Source organism: Drosophila busckii, chromosome 2R, assembly GCF_011750605.1.
Source record: "Drosophila busckii strain San Diego stock center, stock number 13000-0081.31 chromosome 2R, ASM1175060v1, whole genome shotgun sequence".
Classification (NCBI taxonomy): domain Eukaryota; kingdom Metazoa; phylum Arthropoda; class Insecta; order Diptera; family Drosophilidae; genus Drosophila; species Drosophila busckii.
This window is the reverse complement of record NC_046605.1, coordinates 15279382-15295852: the sequence shown is the minus strand read 5'-3', so window position 1 is coordinate 15295852 and position 16471 is coordinate 15279382. Positions and strand designations below refer to the sequence as shown.

The following is a 16471-nucleotide window of genomic DNA, read 5'->3' as shown; positions in this document are numbered from 1 at the left end:
GAGTAAATTAAACCAAAAAACTCTTCAATCAAATTGTATTAGCTCAGTTATAGCTTCGCACAGTTTGAAACTGATAAAAAATTAAATTTGTCTTGTTCATAGGAACCTTTTGTAATTGATGTTACAACCTTTTGTAACTATTTGTTACTGGCTGCAAATGAGATGTCATATCAACCAGCTTTTTGTTTTTTTGCAATTCAAATTAAACTTTTAGATTCAAAATGTTTATAGTTCATTTGTAAATGCAATTATAATTAATATTTAACCCAATTGCTAGAAAAGAAAATAAAGTTTTAGCTCAAATGGACCAAATTTGGCAACCGTGCTTGCATTTATTATGAATTTTTGTTTTCAACACTGATTACAGGCTTTGGAATTTACACAAATGTTTATGATGCTTATAGTGCATTAAGCTTGCTAATTTATATATGTGTGTGTGTATGTATAAATTCTATGTATGTATATATATATAAACCGAGTTCGATTTTTGGCGTTGGCAAATAATTCTTAAAGCGTTACCTATTTAAAAATAAATAGGATTATAATAATTTTAAATGGCACATTCAACTCTATATATATGTATGTATGTGTATATACATGTTATGCATGTTTAAGTTATAGAGTTATATAGTTATATACTATAAACATGCAAAACTATTATTACTAATAGCATTTACTTTAGAAGTTTGCCTTTTTGTGGGGGATTATGTGGAGTAAGTTTTAGCAAAGACTTTAGAACATGTCTATAGTCTTTGGTTTTAGTTTTCTAAACAGAGTTGCAAACATATATACTACATATAGTATATTTCGTTAGCTGTTTACAACTCTGCTGCTATTAGGCTACTTATTTTAAATTACAATGTTAGATTACTAGTAGTTATATTTAGGTATATGTATATTTTCTAAGAGTTAGTTCTTCTTCATTATAATTAATGTTAACTGGCTACTGTGTGGCTTCAGCATCTCTACGCCAGGACACAAGGGACCTTCTCGTTGCCGAGTACAGTTCTGTAGACGTAAGAGTTGCATTCGAAAAATGTTTGCTTTTTGCGGAAATTAATGTTTTTTATACTATGTATATGCTCAGTATGTAATCGAACCAAATAGGCTTATTTTTTTTGTAGGTTTTCTTTTTTATATATATGTATATTGTTAGCGTGTAAATATATATTTTATTCTCATAACATCTGTATATAGTTTTTGCAATAAGTACCAGGCAAAGTAAATAATTTACATTGTATATATAATAATGTTTAATATTTACACCAAAAGCTAGTAATTTAAAAAACAAATGCATTTTGCTATAAATAGGTACTTTGTATAAAAAAAAACATTTACGCTAGGAATGTTAACAGTTTAAGTATATACACAATATACAGTACAAATATATAGTATGTCTAAATTAACTAGTGACTAAGACACCTCAATGTATACATATATATAGCATAATATAATTAGTTGTGCTAGCATTTTACATAAACTTTAATTTCGCTTTGAAATATGCACATAAGCTGAAGGAATTTATTTAAAATTATATTTTCAAGAGTTCCTCTAATTTAGTTAACATATTTATGCAAATATAATGTGCATGTAAAATTGTTAGCACAACTGTCTATGTCTTCATTATAACTAATATAGTATTTTATTTATGTTGCATTATATGTATTTTTCATATCAAAATTCCCTTAAAGCTTCACCATTTAATTGATATATTTATATATCAAGTTACATTTCATTATTTACAATATAAAATAAATAAATTTTCCAAGTTTTAACTACATATATGTATCTGTGTGTGTGCAAACAGTTTTGAAACTCAGCTGAGAATATATAAACTTTCAAAATATTTTAGAAATTTAAGCACACAGCGCACTAATTACGACGGATTTAATTGTAAATATTTGTATATGTATATGTATTTATTTATTCGTGTTTTCATATTTGTTTGCTTGCTTAAAATTCGCACTACTATGTTTTGGTTTTTTGGTCTCATTTTAGTTGCATTATTGGACAAGTTTCTTTTTTGCCTTAACTGTTGTGTAGATTTGTCTTAAGGCTAGGCGCTAATAAATATTATATATGCATGTGTATGTGTGTGACTGTATGTGTGTGTGTGTATACGCACATCTAAAGCTTTCAATTGCATGAATTTTTGTTTGGTTGCGTCTACATTCAAATTTAAATATTTAAAGCTCTGCAACTCACTCGTCTAACAAATGCATTGACGCTACATGAAACTATTTTAATTGTTTATATTCATTTTTTGGTAAATAAAGCAATAACTGTTTTTGCAGCTTCTTAAGCTAAATTATGGACGGTGGTGCTTCTGGTTACAATACGAAAGTCATCATCCAGCTCATCGGCGGACTCCAGCGGCTGGCGGCGGCCAATGAAGTCGCTCGATGCGCTGCGCCTGAATCAGCTGCACAGCATATTGAAGAAGCCGCGTCCCTTCTCCGAGCGCGGCGCCATCAGCATAGGAACTTGATTCTTGTGCGTTACCTTAATCTGCAAAAAAAACAAGCAACGATTAGTTTATAATATTAAAAGCTTAGAAATGTTTATTAACCGTGCAGGGCATTTGCATCCAGGGCTCGCCATCAATTTGCATGGGAAATGTTTTCTTGGTTTTTATAATAACCTCGCTGCACTGCGCCAAGCGGCGTCCAGAGGCTCGCAGACCTGTGCGCACTTGGCCCATATGCAGGCAATTCTCCAGGCCTATGACCTCAATCAAGCGATCGCCAAAATCTGCATGAAATTACATTAAAAAAATAGTAGTAAAGCTTAGTAGCTAAATATAGTGAAAGCTTGCAAGTAAGATTCATTTAAATTTAAATATAAATTAAGTAATATTAAATTATTAAATATGTCAAGTATATATACAAGCTCCTTTTATTTAATAAACAATAATATCAAAGATTGCAAGTTCTTATTTCTGATCACATATGCAAACATTTTAAAATTAATCGCAGTTAAAAGAATTTGCGCTATAGCCTAATCTCAGTTATTGAACAATTATAATTTATTTTCCAGCAAATACTAAAAAGTAGTTTCTTAACAATTAATGTTAACTTACCTTGAATAGCCACTGAAAGATCAACGGAGTTAAAGCTTGTGGCTGAGAATTCCTTGTCGCTTGACTTGAGTTTCTTGCTCTTGCCAAAGGGTCCGGCGCTCTTGCGAATGCGCTTCTGGGACAAGTGCTCGCCCCACAAATTGGAGCCACCATGAGTGTAGGGTATGTTAAGCAGTGCCACACCCTGTAAGTGCGGACCATTGGCCAAGTCTAGGGCAACGCCATCGCACTAACAAAAGCAAAAACTTGAGAGTCACATTTTGAGAGCAGAAGTTAAGTTGCGCTTACGGTTATTTCAATGTGCTCATGCAGATTCTTGCAGGAGGCGGCAAATGTTTCGGATGTGGCATATTCGAAATACCAGAGTTTGTTCTTCATGCGACTGTTGAACTTGTGCGGATTCTTCTCACGCTCCAAATGGAACTTTACACAAATGGCAGCGTCCTGAAAGTGAAAACAATGGAAAATAAATGTGCGAACAATTTAAAGAACAAAAGAAATAAAGTTTGCCACCTGCATGCTGCAACATTGATGTGCCCCCAAGCAGTGAAAATAAGCTACAATTTTAACAAACTAAACTAAATAAAGAGATAGAGCAAGGAAGAGTGGGGAGCAGATTTATTAGAACATTCAAGGTGGCAACTTGGCAAGTTGCATGCAAAACACGCAGCGCAGCAATGGCAGCATTTTAATTTTGTTGCTGTGCAACATTTTTTGGTAGCTACTATACGCGTGTGTATGGCTGAAATTGCCTAAGGACACGTTGCACATTTTGTAGGCGCATTTATTATGCATGTCAGCACACACACACCAGCGAACACACACACGCGCAGAGTCAGCATGTGGCAAGATGACACTGGGTACTGCTGCCACTAGCAGAGGCAGCGGCACTTGCATGTGGCATTTGCGCTGCGGTCGTTGAAATTATGGTTGTTGCTTTTATACAGTAAATAAGATTAATTACCGCTGGCGCGCAAATTGAATTGTCAGCTAAGGTGAGAGCGACGCAGCAGCAGCCGAGCAAACTTTTTAATTAGCTGACACGCCGACTCTGCTGCTGCTGCTCCTCACTCTCTCGCTCTCACTCGTCAAGCGAATTACTGACAGCAACTTATTAGAATATCAGCACTTGAAGCGATTAGTTGGCCACGTCAATGACAGCCTCACTTAAAGTTGTAAGCCATTTTGTTTGCCCTATACATATTAAAGCCATAATAAAGTCAGACACACGAGGCTTTAGCTTTGCATCGAATCGCGCGCACATCGAACGCCATAAAAATGCGTCGCACAAAAAGCTTCAACGTCGCGACTGAAGTCAAGGCAAAAGCGCAACACACACACACACACACACAGAAAGACACACGCACAATTACAAGAGCGACAGCAGCACAGTTGACCTGCGGGGCATGCCAACAGGGTCGGGGTCACGTTGCCTGCTTTATCAACAACGCAAAAGTTCGCGCTTAACGTCAATTGTTGACGTTAAACCAAAGCGTCAGCGTGAAATACTTTTCATGCTTTTGCCCCAAGCGCCTCACTCCGCGCCACACAGCAGCAGCAGCAGCAGAGAAAAAAACTTCTCTTAAGCTTTTCGCAGGCCTCTAGCAAAGTCACTCCAAGTTGAGTTGCCATCATATATGCTCAGCGAGTACTACTATAACATCTACTATATGACAAGATGTTGCTGTTGTGTTTGCAAGTCCTCGAGCCGCTTTACTTAGACACACACACACACACGCAGCGCTAGAGATAGACACATAGAGAGAGTGAGAGAGTGAAGCTTATACATGTGCGCTAAATGGATTTCGTGCTGGGAGGCTGCGGCGAAATGAAACCGACAAGTGAAATCCCAGCAGCTAAACACACACACACACGCACACGCACACAGACAATAATAACAAAGCTAGCAGCAATAACTATGACAACAGCGCCATCTATTAGATACTCTTAGCTCTTGTCGCGTCTTTAGTTGCTTTGTTCTGCTATTTGAACTAAAATTTTAAAGCTACTGCGTTGTACAAATATTTTAAGCATTTCCATGGTTATCTATAGATATCGCTCTAGGGTATCTGCTGAGCTGGCTAACCGGCAACAGTTTAAGCAACATTACCTTGGTATCTTAAGTAAACGCCAACAACTCAGCCAACGAAAATACATACGAATGTACTTAAGCTGATAGCAAATATTTTATAGCCCATACCCTTTCATTTTGAAAGTCTTGGCTATTATAAAAAAATATAGCATAAAGCAATGTTAGTAACATTTCATATAAATTGTGTATTGATGCAACTAATAGCTTAGCATTATTTGCTTATAAGCTTTATTAATAATAAATACAGCAATTTTGTAATTTACATTTATAAAAAGAGTCTAGAATTGCTAGTAGAAAATTAAAAGTCGGACTTACAAATTTTCTATATATGTTAAACTTAACATTATTTGCTTAACACTCGGAATAGCTGTGCAGCAACTGTTTTGATTTTCAAATAAAAATTATTTATAGTTAAGCCATGAAAATTTATGACCGATTGCCTATACTGCAACTTGAGCGCGTGCTTAAAGTTTCATTGGCTTAGAAGTTATAGCATATAAAATAAGAGATAATGCCGATGCATAAACTATAAGTATAGTTTATATATAGTTTATATATTAAACTTTCACTTATATAAATGAAATTTATTTTTAGCTGCCAGCTGGACTCGAATGATAATGAGTTCGATTTATCAACAATAAATTTTAACTGCTAGTTAGTCTACTGCGCTTTTTATTTATAAACTTTTACTAGAGCTACATTATTTCGACTGTTATTGCTTAAATTTTGAGCACAGATTTTAATCGTCTTGGCCTGCCACTGATGTGGGCTCAAGCGTGTATTGGGCTGAGGCTTTGCAGTTACATATGTTGGTTTAATAGCTGTGGGAGCGCCTGTGAGAAAAAGGATTTCAACTTTAGCCCTGGCACTTGACAAATGGTGCAGCATTACAAAATAAACGCACAAGCGCAAATAAACAGAGACAGAGAGAGAGAGAGTGGGGGAGAGTGAGTGGGCTGTATAGCTGCGCAAGTGGGCGTAGGCGTGGGTGTGGGCGTGAGCTTGTGCATACTTTGTGATTAGACGCAGCAGAGGACTCAAGTTGCTGCTGTTGGTGATTTGTACCAGAAATAGAGGCACACACACACTTAGACACACACACACACACACATAGAGAGGGCATTCATTTTATTAGTTGTGCTCTGCATTGGCCATTTCCCATTTGGCATTTACAGTTAAGTTTTGCGTTTGCGTTTTCTTTTTTTATTTGAGTTGTGCGGCTAAAGTTGTGGCTTAGGCCTTTGTGAGCCGAACGAGCGGCCTGTAAATTTGTCACTTAACCTTGCTTTATAGCCGCACTAAATCTTCGCACACACAGCTACTTAGTCGCCAAAAAAAAACAGAATGTATCTGTATCTTTAGCTTTGGCTTTATCAGTGGCACTTGTTTGTTGCCCATTCGCATCTGCAGTGCATGCTAAATAATTCAGCGGCAAAACTTTCTTTCCCAGCTGCTTCCACACACTCACATAAATATTTGTCATGGACGTGGGCGTGTCAACGTGCTGGACGCATACTGCTTGAACAAACTGTCCCCGGGGTGCAATGTGTTAGCTGTTGCGTAAGCATTTACTAATTCAAAGGCCCATTCAGCGTTGCCCCCAAATGCTAATTACAGAGCTGATTGGCATTCAAGTAGGCGCAGAGTGGAAAAAGTGAATTTCGAATTTCGAAATTTGCTACCTTGGCTATTTCATAGCTAGTAGTTTGGCTAGACCGCAAGCGAGAAAATTGCCAATTGGCAAATTTCGAAATTTGCAACACGTTGCTCTTGTTACGTTCACGTTCGTATTGCAGCAGCAGCAGCAACGTTGCATCATCAATGATGCAAATGAGCCGCTGATGATTGTGTGCTTAACTCGAAAGTTCAACACAAAAGCGCATAGCTGCCACACGTTGCACATTGCACAGTTCACAGCTCACAGCTCACAGCTCAATTTGTGCGCATTTCTATGTTTGTGTGGGCGTGTGTGAGTGGCATGAGCTGTTGCTTTGGTTTGCAGTATGAATTGCCCAGAAATATGGAAATTTTGCGGTGCATTGTGCAATTGCTGCCGCTTTTAGTGCCACACGCATGTTGCATGACTCGCCAAAAAGGGTTGCGTTGAATTTTAAAGCATACTTTTTGGGGCAAAATATAAACTCGCCGCATTTATTTAATTTGACTGCTTATTTATCTATGCCAAAGCTGAACCTGGCCAAGTTTATTTTGCTTTATTGCCAAATTTCGTTCGTTTTTACGCTTTATGACTTTTATTCTAAGCGCTGCTAGTGCTGCTGCCTTTAACGCTTCAACGCGCCCATTTGCATATGAAAGCAATGCGCTTTTTAAAACGTTTTCTACTTCCGCTCCGCTCTCTCCGCAATGCGCCGCGTGTGTTTGCATTTAAGAGCCAACAGCTGACGTTGGCAGCGCTTTATTCAACAAATAGCGCTGAATTAATGATTAAGTAAATGTACATTTGATATGAATTGTTGAGTAGATTGAATTCCTATAATGCTGCACGCAAATAGTCGAAGAGCAAAGCAAGCGAAGCAATAAGCGCGCATAAACTATTCCACAAACTTTAGATTAAAGTGCAATGCAAAAGCAGTGAAGCAACAAACTTATTGCAATATAAACTTGAAAGTGCTTTATATATTTACATATTTAATAAACACTTCAAAGTAATGCTCAGTTGTATACTAAATCATTTGATAGCTAACTTAAAATTAGTTTATTATTATTCAGCTTGTGGCGCAGCTCTGACTTAGTATTGAATACTAATTATTATTGTAACTTTAATAGCGAGTTAAGAGCCCTTTAGTTTCTACCAACATACAATATCTATGATGTTTTCTTGCTGCCTCTTTAAACTAAACTGAAGTAACGAAACTCACTTTCGATGCCCGCAATAAACTTAAGCCGCAGCTTAACGTAGCTTGTTCATTATTTAGATTTATTAGCCATTATGCGTCATAATAAGCAACTGTCATTTGAGTTCACTGGCAATAATTCGCATTATGTTGCTTCGGTGACAGTTGCTGTTGTTGATGTTGCTGCTGAGAATGCTGTTACACTTGTAGTTGCTTTAAATCGAGACTACAGCGTGTGACATGTGTCAGCTGCAATGTCCAGGGCAATAAGCCAAGGCAGCTGCTTGGGCAACAACAGCAAGAGGGTGTTGGCAAGGGGCTGGGGATGGAGTGTACTTACCACACCGACAGAGAAATAATTGTTGATAATGTTGTAGGGCACAGTGCAGTCCTTGTCTGATTGCACTTTGATGGGCTTCTGTGGAATGTTGTTGCTGCTGCTGGCTGCTGCGGCTGCTGCTGCTGCTGTTGTGGGCGACGTTGCTGTTGTTGTGGGTGTTATGGGCGTATTTGGCGTCTTGGGTGGCTGCTCCTGTTCAGCACTATCAGCATCATCTTCGGTTAAGTCCAGTGACAATGTAATTTGCTGTTTAACGATGTTGTGCTGCTTACTACGCTCACTATTATTATCGCTTTGATTATTCCCGAACGCAGCAGCTTCCGCTGCTGCTGCTGCTGCTGCCAGCGGCGTCGTCTCCAGTTCAACATCAACAGTAGCTGTCGGCGTAGCCATTTCCGCTTGCTGCAACTGCAGCTGCTTTTGCTGTTGTTTATGTTGCAACAGCAGCGTCTCAAGTGATTGCATTTCAGTTGCATCTGTTCGCGTTACGGGCACTTGCCGTGCTTCAGCCTGCAGCTCAATGTTTCTGCTTGCTGCTTGCATCGTGGGCGAATTATTGTTGCTGCTGCTGCTGTCGTTGCTCAACACTTGCGTCTCGAACGTGGACATCGAAATGCTCTTCGTGGTCCTTGTTGTGGTCGTTGTTGTACTATTCACACCCACGCATTCCTCACGCCCACTTGTCATTGTCAAATCGCGCGTATATTCCGTTGCCATCATAATCGATGCTGCGGAGCCAACAGCTGTTGTTGGTGGCTGTTGTTGTTTAGCTGCTGCTGCTGCTGCCACATTGCCACTGCTGCAGCTGCTGCTCATGAAGCTTTGACGCTGCATGCCCTCGAATTGCTCCATCAGCGATTTGTCGACCACAACACTCTGCGACAATTCAATCACCTTCTGCATGTTTGAGTGCAATGTTACCTGCAAAATAAAAAACACACACAAATACAAATACACAGTTTACTATTTACAGTTAGACACAACTTCTCAATTGTGTTGGCGAATTAGAGATTGGAAGAGTGCGTAGCAATTTTATAATGAAAATAAACTAAAATACTTTAACTCTTATTTAAAATATTAAGCTTTGATTGAAGTTGATTAGTTATATTTATAGTTAACTTAACCTTAAGCCAACTCAAAATCCGCTGAACTGCAATAAATTTTAAGAAATTTGTTAAGAACAGCAGCAGCTTTTTATCGCCGCGTATAAATATTCGGAGCAATAAAATTTCTTTAAGAGAGCTTTGGTTTATGAGAGTTTCTACAGATTCCTGTGGCATGCCTCATAAATTGTAGTTAATAAAAACAAAAGCACTGCAGGCTTTGTTGCCAGCACTCGCCATTAATTTTTAAATAAATAAATAATAAAAACAAATTATACCTGCATTTATTTACTTTGACATTATTATTTTTATTATATTTACTTTTGATGCGTAAAGCTTTTAATGCTTAAAATTTTAATGCAAGTTATTATCGTTTTATTTATTTTTTGCATATTGCAAATGCATTTGCTTAAATTTACTTTACCAGTTTCAGTTGAATACTTAACATTTTAAATCTTTTTAGTAATTGCACTAGTTGCCTAGGCGTATACTTGATATGAGCCATTAGCTTTAATAATCATGGCATAAAGTGTGCAACAGAATTGTTATTTGTTTTTAGTAAATTAGATTTCATACTGCTCCACTATATTATATAATTTATTATATTATTTATTTCTATGTATCTCATAACTTTAAAATCGCATTAAAAACTTTTCTGTTTCTGCTTTCTGTTCTGAAATATAAATGCTCAAAGTATTAGCAGCTAAACGACTTGAGCTTTTATTATTGTTAAGCCATTGAACTGAATTGATTGTTATTTAATAGACTTTACGCAAAGTGCTTTTAAGGCAGGCGACGATTTGTTAATTAGCTTACCTTTGGACGCAGATCGTCGGTGGGTGGGGCATTGGTGACCTCAATGCTCCAGCGGTCCAGCATGACAGTCGAGGCGCGTTTGATTTTGTCCATCAGCTTGGGAATGTTCTCGCCCTCGTAGCCGCCGCCCCAGCGCAAACAGCGCGCCAAGTCGTTGCCCGTGCCCAGGGGAATGACACCAATGGCCGGCTGGGTGGCCAACTCAATGGAGTCTATATTGGCATAGCAATGTGCGTTATTATTAACGGTTGGCATTAGTGTCAGTATCCAAGCTTACCCATTGCTTCGAGCACCCAGCCCACGGTGCCGTCGCCGCCGCAGCAGATGACTTTGAAGTTGGGCAAGTCCTTGAAGAGCGTGAGTCCTGCACAGGCACGTACGTGGTTAGCCGCCAAATAAAAAAAAACCCGAAATTCAAATCAGAATCAGAATTTAAGTAACTCAACGCCCACTCACACACACACACACACACACAGAGAGTGAAGTGTGGGCCAAATGTAATTTGCATATTTAAACTTCGAGCTAAACGTGCATACGTAATCAGAAGCACGTTGGCTTACCTTCCTTGGGGCCGCCTTTGGATAGGTCGTACACCTGTCGTGGATTGAGCATGTATTGGAATTTGCGCAATATGCGATCGCCCTGGCGTCCGCCGCTCTTGGGATTCACGAACACCAGCAGTGGACAGCTGTGCTCATCGGGCGGCGTGATTTGGAAGTGTGTGGCCTGATGGTGATGGTGATGTTGATGCATTTGAGATTTCTTTACAAACAGTTTGTTAAGTTGATAGTTGGGGTTGTGGGTGTGTGGATTAGGCAGCGAATTTGGTTATGCACAGCGATTCCAATTAGGGTAATCAAATTTTGTTGTACCAGGCGCACGCACAAAAGCAAAAATATATACAGCAGAGGTTTAGAGTTAAGAGCTGAGTTGAGTTGTGTACACACATTTTAATTAGGTTTAGGCCAATTAGCGTATGCAACAGGGTTAAGCTAGTTTATAAACTGTCTGTGTGGCAGCTTACCTTATGCGCTTGGTTAACCGAACGCTGACGATCCAGCACGGCTGGGCAGATGGCCGTGGGTGGCACAATGAGCTCCGCATATTCACCCAGTGTGCATTCCTTTTTCACCGAGGAGGCGCAACGGTTGTGCAGCTGCAACGAGTCAACAAAAACAAAATCGTACGCTCAACTTTTTATAATCTAATTTATGCTTCATTTGACGCTGTGGCCAACGGCGCGTATACATATTAAAGCGCTTCAATTTCAGCTTAATTAATTGCATTAAATTGTAGCCGCCAACGCCTAAACTGTTTTAATTAATGCCTAGTAATTACATTTAAAATGCATTTGCAAAATTTGCTTTCAATTTATTTTGTTGTTAAAGCTGCCCCCACACACACACACACACACTCACACACACACTCACATTAAAAACAAGAAAAAATAATAAAAACTTTTGTGGCACGTGTTAAGCTAAAATGCTGCCAAAATACAAATGCAAATAGCAAATGGCAACAAAATCGAACCGCGAGAGTCGCTTAAGCTCAAGCTTAACTTAAATTGCAACAAAAAGTGCAAGTTTTGTAGCAGCCCTCGCTGCCTATCGAACGCAGCTGCTGGCAACATTTAGCTTTCGAAATATTTGCAACTGCAGCAGTTGTAGAGCAAGTTTTTTTTTTGTATTGCTGCTCTGCTGCTTGCCTCCAATTTGGTTGCGCTTGTTTGTCTTCTAGTTGCTGCTGCTCTTGTTCTTATTTTTCTTGCTGTTATCGTTGTTGTTGCTGTTGCTTTTGTTGTTGTGTTGGCTGTGGCTGCGATAACGAATTCGACATTATCTCGGCTGCTGCCTTGTCAAAGTTTCTAGAGCAAGTTGTGGGGCGTCAAGCAATGTTGCACATAGAATCTGGCTTTGGTTGCTGCTGCCTCAAGCGCTGTGGCATGCAGCAGCATAATTTCTTTGGGACGTGACAATTTGCCAGCCATAACAAAACCCCAAAATGCAACAACAACAACAAATTGAAAAACTGAAGACGAACATTTTACAAATGCAAAATGGAAATGCATATGTATGTGTAAGGTGTGTGTGTGTGTGTGTGCATTTGTGTGTGTTATAAAATCACTTCCGCTTAACAAGTTTCAGTCACAGGCAAAACAAATACGAGATATCAGTTAACTGCATGAGAACTGAGCAGCGACAAGAATTGCTCTGTTTATCAAAATAATTGAAAATGCTCAAGCTCAAATGTGTGCAACAAAATTTCTCAGCTCTCTGGCACACACATTGGCATGCAGCAAGTGTTGCTGGCAGTGCTTTAGTTTCAGCTACAGCGTCAGTCAGTCTGTTGCATATGTCACATAGCCCAGCCACTTCCATTTCATCGAAAGCGCCTTTCGGCACTCGTTTGTACAGTTTGCTTCGTTGCAACTTGCAACTTTGATTGAACTTGTTTCCCTTTTTTTTCGAACTAAAAATGTGCTGCATGTTTTCAGTTTATGCTTGGCATATTTACATATGGCGCAGCAATTTTGGGTATTTTTTGAGAATAGCAGCAAGGGCTTTGCAATAGCTCTACATAAAATTGCTGCAGACTTTAAAGCAAGCTATTCAATATCGAAAAGTTAAACACACACTGCAGCTTAAGAGTTGCCTTGATAAAATATATTACAACTAAATACTAGTAGGACTAATTAGTAATTACTGCTACAAAATAATTCAAAAATATTCAATAGTAAATTTAATATTCAAGTATAGCTTCTATGTTAGTTTTCTTTTTTTATTACCAATATTATGGCATCTGCTTAATAATTATTCAAAAAGCTAATAATTTTATTTTGAATAAATATGAATATTATTCATATTTAATTAGCATATTTGGCTCATTGAGCTTAAAAAAAAAAAATAAAGTAACACTGCTGCAATTGTACTGTTAAGGCTTCTACTAAATAATTGGTACTGCCACTAAATAAAAGTAGTACTAATTAGTAAATATATTGTCATTGATTGCTTTAAAGGCGCAGCTGTAATAATATTATATAATTAACGCTAATTTACTCAATTAAATTATGTACTGGAAAATATAGTTAAAAACGGTTACCAAGAATATAAATCTATACTAAAATTATATTATTGTTCTTTCTGGTGGGTGCGGCTTCCTAGGTAGAATCCGGCTGGCGAAGGGTCTGCGGTTATCTTTATGCCAATAGACAAATCTCGATGGAGCTTTCTATGGATGTTGCTGAAGATCGCACGTGTGTTCCCCACAACGAGAAAGATTGCCGTGGTCTTAGTGTTGTCTGCTTATTGTGTGTGTCGCGATCGACTACTCTTTTACAACTGAACTAAATTAGCTTAGACTAACTTACATTACCCTCTGCCCACGCTCAAGCTTCTTCTTACCACCACAGCGTCAAACTTTAGAGTCGCAGTGTTGATACTCTATCATGAGTAGCAAACTCTAACCGAACTTGTAGCATTGCTGGAGTTAGATAATTCAATAGTCGGTTAACTATTGTTAACTTATATGCATATTTATAATGCTTGCTACTATTAAATACTTCTACTAAATACTACTTCTTATTACTTGTACTTCGACCAAATACTATTACAATTATTAACTACTAATAAATTATATTTTTACTATACTATTGAAAAATATTTTCATATGCAATCTTATGGTATAGACTGTATTTGTATTTATGACTTTTCTTAAATAATTGACAATTTAAAAGAAACAAGAATAAGTTGAATTTATCAACCCACTTGAGCCTCATCACTTTTGTTGGTTGCACGCCAAGCTTTTCATTCATTTCATTTTTATTTACAAATATTGAGGTCTTCTAAGGAAAAACACTCAAAGCTGTGCAGCTTAATCAATTTTTTTCTTTTGCAATTTGTCGGCGTAGATAACATCAATCTTTTTCTTAGAAAAAAATGAAATGAAATGAAATAATATTTCAAAAAAAGCCAACAAACTGACATGGGTTCAATTGATTTGACATTGATAAGCTTTAAAGTTGGACAATTTTTCAAATATTTCCAACTAACTTTAGATATTTTAATTATGTTTAGCTCGCTGATACTTTCAGTTTAATTGCTGCCAACAAAGTTCCATTACACAGTTGAAATTTGATTGTATTTCAGTGCATTGGAAATTGAAATAAAAGCGAATACTACACTAAAGTGTAAGTCGTAAACGTAAAGCAAATGGAGCAGCAGCAATTAAACAGCAACTAAGTGCAGCAGCTGCTGCGCATGGATGAGCCAGCCAGAGAGAGTCCTTGGCAAACTATAAACTATATAGAACGTAGTAGCTATGGCAGCTGCTTTTGTCGGGCTGCGTGTGTGTGTGTGACACTCGAGATGAAGCTGGGTTACTGTAATTGAAACTCAATCATAGTTTGCACTCACCATCATGTGGCACCAACGGCAGGTGAGTCCAGTGATTCCATGGTATGCCTTGATGCGCTTGCGGCACTTCGAGCAGCGTCCGTAGCAGTTGCCCTCGACCCAATGGTGCAAGAGATCGCCGCCGCTTTTGGGCTTCTTCGATTTCACGTAGGTGGTGATGCATGAGGCAGGCGCATGTTGCACGCAACGCTCGTGCACCGTATACTTGCAAACTGCACACATGTGAAATAAAAGAAAAAACAAAGCATGAAATATATCGGAGCAGCCAGTTAAATTGAATTGTCAAAGTCAACTGTGCGCAAAAGAAAAAACTCACACACAGGTAAGTTAAAAAGTAAATTAAAGCGTTGCTAGTTTAAATATTTGGCAAAAGTCGTTGCTACAGTTGGCCACTTACGAACACAGCAGAGTCCCTTCTTGCCAAGGCCAACCAACATATTTAGGCAGAGATTGCAGTATGCCGGCTTGCTAAAGTGCTTCAAACGCCACACATGGATGCCATCCTCTTTCAAAGTGGTGCTGTCGACGCCTGCATAGATAAACAGAAAGAGAGAGAGAGAGAGAGAGTAGAGAGAGAGGAGAGAGAGCCAAGTTAGAACGAGTGTTGATATTTATCTGTGAACAGCAGACACCTTTTGCACTGACCAAAATACTAATTTGCTTGAAGGCAACAATTTAGCCTGAAAGGCTTAACGTCAGCAAATTAAATGAATATATTTTTTAATCTAACTTTATATTCAAATTGTCATTGTGTTGATAATAAGCAATTGAAAACTTTATATTTATACACTAAACAAAAATTAAAAACTAATTCAGTATTATTATCCAGGAAGACCATATGGACAAGAGGGAGACAAAGAACTCGAATTCTCGTCCAATAATTCAATAAATTATTTATTTTTCCATTGTTATTACATTGGTTTTATTACACAAATTATACCAAAAATATATGCTCAGGTAGTCAAGCTAACCTTTTAAACAAATCAAAAATAATCTATTTATTATATTAATTATGATTACTTAATCATTTTTAACAGCTTTGTAGCGTTCTTATTGTTATACATGCTCAATTGACGAAGCTCCACATATGTTTTATTATTGTTATTAAAATGCTCAAGCAAATTATGTGCAAAAAATGAATCTGAGAAATTCTAATCAGCCTCAAAGAAATTCAAAGTCAGCTGCGAGCTGCTTTAAGGCTGCTTATATTCCTCTTAAGTAAGATATTTTATCTATGATTTAATATTCCAAGCAACGATTTGATTTGAAAAATTTAAGTCCAAGTCGAAATCATTAGACTGGCAACTCTTAATATTTATTATAGACATCAACACTTTTTTCCTACGCTTCACTCTAAATTGACAAGCAAATATTGCTGCTATCTCTGTTATCCTTTTTTTTGCTCAGTGTGCCATAAAAATGCATAAACTGCAGCAGCCTTTGCCATTTTTTTTTAGCATTTTTTTATGGCTGCTGCAAATGACTTGATTATAGCAGGCAGCCAATTTTAGTGCTTGGTGAAAAGTAAAAAAAAAGGGAAAATAACAAGCGAAACTCAAAGTTTCACAAGCACTTGGAATCAGCTCACCTAAAAGGACGAGCAATGGAATGGTTGTCATGCCGCCACGCTGCCATTCCTCCAAGGACACAGTGCCATCGGCATCATAGTCAATTTCAACCATCATCTCCTGCAGAATCTGTAAATAAGTGAGCGAGAACGAGATAGAGAAAGACGTGTGAGAAATTGTCGTCGTCTGTCTGGGAGGCAAAGCAA

General features: G+C 37.9%; 1 protein-coding gene across 1 annotated transcript in view; it reads right to left on the bottom strand.

Annotated features, from left to right (window-relative positions):
- Positions 1 to 1795: 1795 nt before the first annotated feature.
- Positions 1796 to 16471, bottom strand: part of LOC108597694 (diacylglycerol kinase 1) — a 28728-nt gene continuing 14052 nt past the window's right edge. The window contains exons 8-19 of the mRNA XM_017984370.1: positions 16286 to 16394; positions 15095 to 15226; positions 14698 to 14909; positions 11310 to 11441; positions 10846 to 11047; positions 10563 to 10649; positions 10286 to 10497; positions 8367 to 9287; positions 3368 to 3523; positions 3080 to 3308; positions 2570 to 2751; positions 1796 to 2508 (exon numbers count right to left, since the gene is read on the bottom strand). Coding sequence (XP_017839859.1) covers positions 2419 to 2508; positions 2570 to 2751; positions 3080 to 3308; positions 3368 to 3523; positions 8367 to 9287; positions 10286 to 10497; positions 10563 to 10649; positions 10846 to 11047; positions 11310 to 11441; positions 14698 to 14909; positions 15095 to 15226; positions 16286 to 16394 — 2664 coding nt within the window. The 3' untranslated portion in view covers positions 1796 to 2418. The remainder of the gene's footprint in view (positions 2509 to 2569; positions 2752 to 3079; positions 3309 to 3367; positions 3524 to 8366; positions 9288 to 10285; positions 10498 to 10562; positions 10650 to 10845; positions 11048 to 11309; positions 11442 to 14697; positions 14910 to 15094; positions 15227 to 16285; positions 16395 to 16471) is intronic.